This window comes from Morone saxatilis, unplaced genomic scaffold, assembly GCF_004916995.1.
Source record: "Morone saxatilis isolate NCDOM2014 unplaced genomic scaffold, NCSU_SB_2.0 Contig3, whole genome shotgun sequence".
NCBI lineage: Eukaryota > Metazoa > Chordata > Actinopteri > Moronidae > Morone > Morone saxatilis.
In genome coordinates, this window is record NW_023339873.1 from 2928996 (window position 1) to 2933127 (window position 4132).

Sequence of the window (4132 nt, forward strand, 5' to 3'; positions counted from 1 at the left end):
TGTGTGTGTGTGTGTGTTCTGGGAGGGTTCATCCTAAAACTGTGACAAGGTGCTGTGAGGGTAGACTAGTGAAATATCGACACACCGCTCATACTGATCAGCAGATGTGTTTCCTGCTGATGTGCCCTTGAGCGTGACATTGACACGAGCTGTAAATCCTTCTGCATACAGACTTAAATGCATTAAGCATAAATCTAACTAACTGGTTATCAAGCTTTATTTTCACCTATTTTTCTTCAGCCAAAAAGCATGAGAAACTATTAGGTTAAAGGACTGTTTAGTGTGTGTTTATTTGCATAATAATGACAGATATTTTTATTAAACAAATAATGGCAGAACAGAAAAAAGAGATTCGAAAAGATCAAATATCTGCGCTAGGTGGAAGAAGGTCGAAATGGTTCAATAAACATCTTATTTCCAGACTAAAAAAAGACATCAACCACATAAAGGAATGCACTAGATAAAAGAATCGAAGGACAGAAGCAGGAACAAAAATAGCCACAAATCTGTCCAGCTCCTGTCCTTTTGTCAGTGACACATGAGGGATGTAGTGAAGAGTAAATATAGCAAACTGTGTTTACCAACCTTTTTACTGATGTTACACCACTTACAGCTAACATGAGTCTTTTATTTTATATCAGTTTGATTTTTTTGTGTGTAGAGGAAACAAGATCACAACAGTACAATTCATAAAACAATATGAAAATAGTGTTGAGCTGATGAATACTCTTGGAAATCACAATTTTTATGCTATAGCAGCTGTTGTTTTGCCTTCCAGTGACATTTAGATTCAATTCATTAATGTCTAATAAATGTAGATAATAAGGGGTTGAAATTTGATCATTATAGACTTTTACTGTAGGGCTGGTTGATGGCTGATGGCTCTAACTGTCCAATGCAAATTCAGAAGAACAGGGTAAAAGCTCAACATCGTGTTTTGGCTCTGAGGCTTCTTCAGAGCTCCCTGACTGTGACTATTTGACTCAGATGTCAAGTTTCTGGCTCAGTTAATCTTCCCTTCCTAACAGACCGGCAAATATCTAGTTTCAGCAGATCCCAAAAGCAGGGTCAGAGGATCCCCAAAGGTACTTTTGGAAGGGTCACAGAAAGAGTTTAAGCCAGTTAATGCAAAATAATTAGTATCCCAGGTTTCACTCTAGATAATATCATCCTTCCCTACCGTTGAGGCAGCTTTGTAATTGTGAATAAAGTTGTATATAAGACCAAAAAAGTAATAAGTTGCGTTGTATATAACTGTATATGAACTCTTCTTTGCCCCTACCTGTTCTCTGGTGCATTGGTCAGCGAGACAACAATGTTCTGGTCGATGAAGATGAGGAGGGCCAGGAGGAAGCCGAGGCCCATGGCGCTGACAACGTTCATAGCCGACAGGCGCTCGAACGGAGCCACGTTGAAGACGGGTCGGTCGTGAACTTTGAAGACTGGAACTGTGCAAAGAAGGAAAGGAAAAAAATGACAATTAGAGCTGAAATAATTAATCAAATATCAATTATTCGATCACCAGAAAAGCATGGCAACTCTGGCAAAATTCATAATTTTAGTCATTTTTCAGGCTTAACAACTGAAGCGAAAAGTCCAGCTCTGCAAAATTGTTATCAATTTGTTGATAGTAAATGTGATATTTTGGGGTTTTTAAGTGTGGTTTGACAAAATAAGAAATATGAGGACGTCACTTTTGGCTCTGGAAAATTGTGATCTGTCTTTTTCACTACTTTCTGACATTTTATGGACAAAACAAAACATTAATAAACCAAGAAAATAATCTGCAGATTAGCTGATAATAAAAAGAATCCTTGGCTGCAGCATTTATTATAATTATGAGTTTAATTCAACAGTGAAATTTTACTCAAATGTATGCGTTCTTACTTTGTTAGATAACTGCAGCTAAGGACATGACCTACTTGAGTACATCTGTATAATAGCTAAGTTTCTTTTGTGAACTTTAAACAATGATATGATACTTTTGCCTTAAACTTACCATTAGCACTTCCAAAACTCATCAGATTCCATCTTCACAAACATAACTGTCTCTCAAACTGTTAGGATGACTCATGTTTTCACACCAACAATCATTTTCTATGAGTGGCTGGATTTTTCAAATGCTGGATATCTCATTTAGGGCTGTACCCCCTTCAAATGCTGCTGAATTAAGTGCAGTTGGTTAAATTTAGGAAGAAATGACAATACAATAATGGGTCTATTATCTTATGACTTATTGTCTCTGGAGGTAAAGGAACAGAAAATTGTCCGGGCACTTAAATTTAAATTCACTTGAGGGTTTGGCGCTTGTCTCTGCGTTTCTGTGTCGACCCCAGGAGAACAGCTGCTGCCTTGGCAACAATGAATGGAGATTCAAAATGATGCTAAACAATAGAGGATAAAAACCGAGAATCTCCAATGTGTTTTGGCCTGTGCCTTGATTAAGGAACATAAAAAGACAATAAAGGCACCAAATAAGGGAGGCCTCGCAGTTAGACAGCCTGTCTTGGAGGTAAACAGCCTATAAGTTTGAGCCCTTCAGCAGGTTTGGACCAGAGTCCAAAACACTAAAGTGTAAATATAGCCCAAACAATACTGCACTGTCTCAAAACAACTGACGAGCAAACATTTACAACTTCTTTTACACTCACTTTCACTCATTTTTCATATTTAAAGCAATGTTGTTAAACTGTTACCTTACCAAATCCTGTGCTTAGACTCCAGAGTATTTGAATTGTTTAAAATTGTCTTTCCTCAGACACATTTGCCCTCGTTTACAGCACAGAAACACAACTGCTAATCACTTCATCATTCATTAAAAAACTCTGAGAAAACATATATGCCCGTGCATGTGGTGTTAGTTACCACTTGGGAGGAGATATTTTGGGCGTCTTGAAATTAATGTTCTGTACATTTCTGCATAGGCAATGATGGTGATGGACAATTGTAGCATTTCCAATGTTTGGATAGGCATGAAACTCGAAAGGTGAACTTCTGCGTTATACAATATCAGTTTCTTTGATAAACAGTCAAAGGTACAGCAAAGTAAGGATGGAAGTTTAGTACGACCCCCAATGGGCATTTCTATAAGAAACATCCAATCACAGACACGCGATAACACAATCTGCAGCTTAAATGGATTCAGTTTGGGATTGTTTATTTGTCACTTTTTGACGAATTTGGCAACTATGGTAGGCATTTTTTCCAAATTACAACAAATTTATACAAAACATCTTGAATTTGCAACAGCTCTGATTCACACCTTTGGTGACTTCTTCACCATAGCAACAGCGGCTGACACTCATGGGTATCGTAGTATTTAGAAAGATCCACTATATCAAAGAAAAAACAATATTATAAGATAAGATATAATTTAAGAGTTGAGATAGTTAAAGTTGATGTCGACAACAAAAGTTGTTGTCGTTGTTGACAACATTATCATTAAATTATTCAAAAGACTGGTGTGTTTCTATGTTGAGAAATATCGAGGGTACCAAGAAAATAAAAGTTAATAAAAGCTAGCTATCATCTCCCCCTTCTGTGCAACTCTATGGAGTACTAAGGTCATGGATATGGTCATTACAAGGGCCATGGTCATATACAGTAAAATGGGAACTATTACATTGCCTGTTGTCATTATTACAAAATATCTATGCATTTTACATTTAAATGCTTTAAATCTACAAATATAAAGTATCAAAATAAAAGTTAACTTCACACAAACTCTGGTTGTAAATCTTGCTCATTTCTTTTTAAAATTTTTGTTTCTGTTGTAATTTTAGAATGACGAAGTACCTAATTACACTAAACTGTCCAGATTTTTAGGTCACAGTTTAGTAAGTCCACCCTAACCCACAGTGCATGTTAAACCTCTTTACGATGTAAAACTGTAGTTATATCTCTGATGAAAACAGAAAAAAGAAAACAATATTGTGGTTGTGTTTGTTTTATGTAGCATGAAAATGCACTCTGTAGCATCTGGTTAAGCAACAAATTGTACTAACGCTCAATGTCGCTGAAAATGTAGGAGCCGATGAAGGAGAACAAGAGCACCGAGATCGGCAGGGCGCAGTCCGACAACACTTCCCTCACTTTGGCATGTAGGAACGGACTGAAAGAGAGAGAGAGAGAG

The 4132-nt window shown here is 37.0% G+C and overlaps 1 protein-coding gene across 1 annotated transcript in view; it reads right to left on the bottom strand.

Annotated features, from left to right (window-relative positions):
- The window catches only part of LOC118337049 (sodium bicarbonate transporter-like protein 11), a 92701-nt gene that overhangs the window by 957 nt on the left and 87612 nt on the right, over positions 1-4132 (bottom strand). The window contains exons 15-16 of the mRNA XM_035673865.1: positions 4005-4111; positions 1283-1448 (exon numbers count right to left, since the gene is read on the bottom strand). Of these exons, the coding sequence (XP_035529758.1) occupies positions 1283-1448; positions 4005-4111 (273 nt within the window). The remainder of the gene's footprint in view (positions 1-1282; positions 1449-4004; positions 4112-4132) is intronic.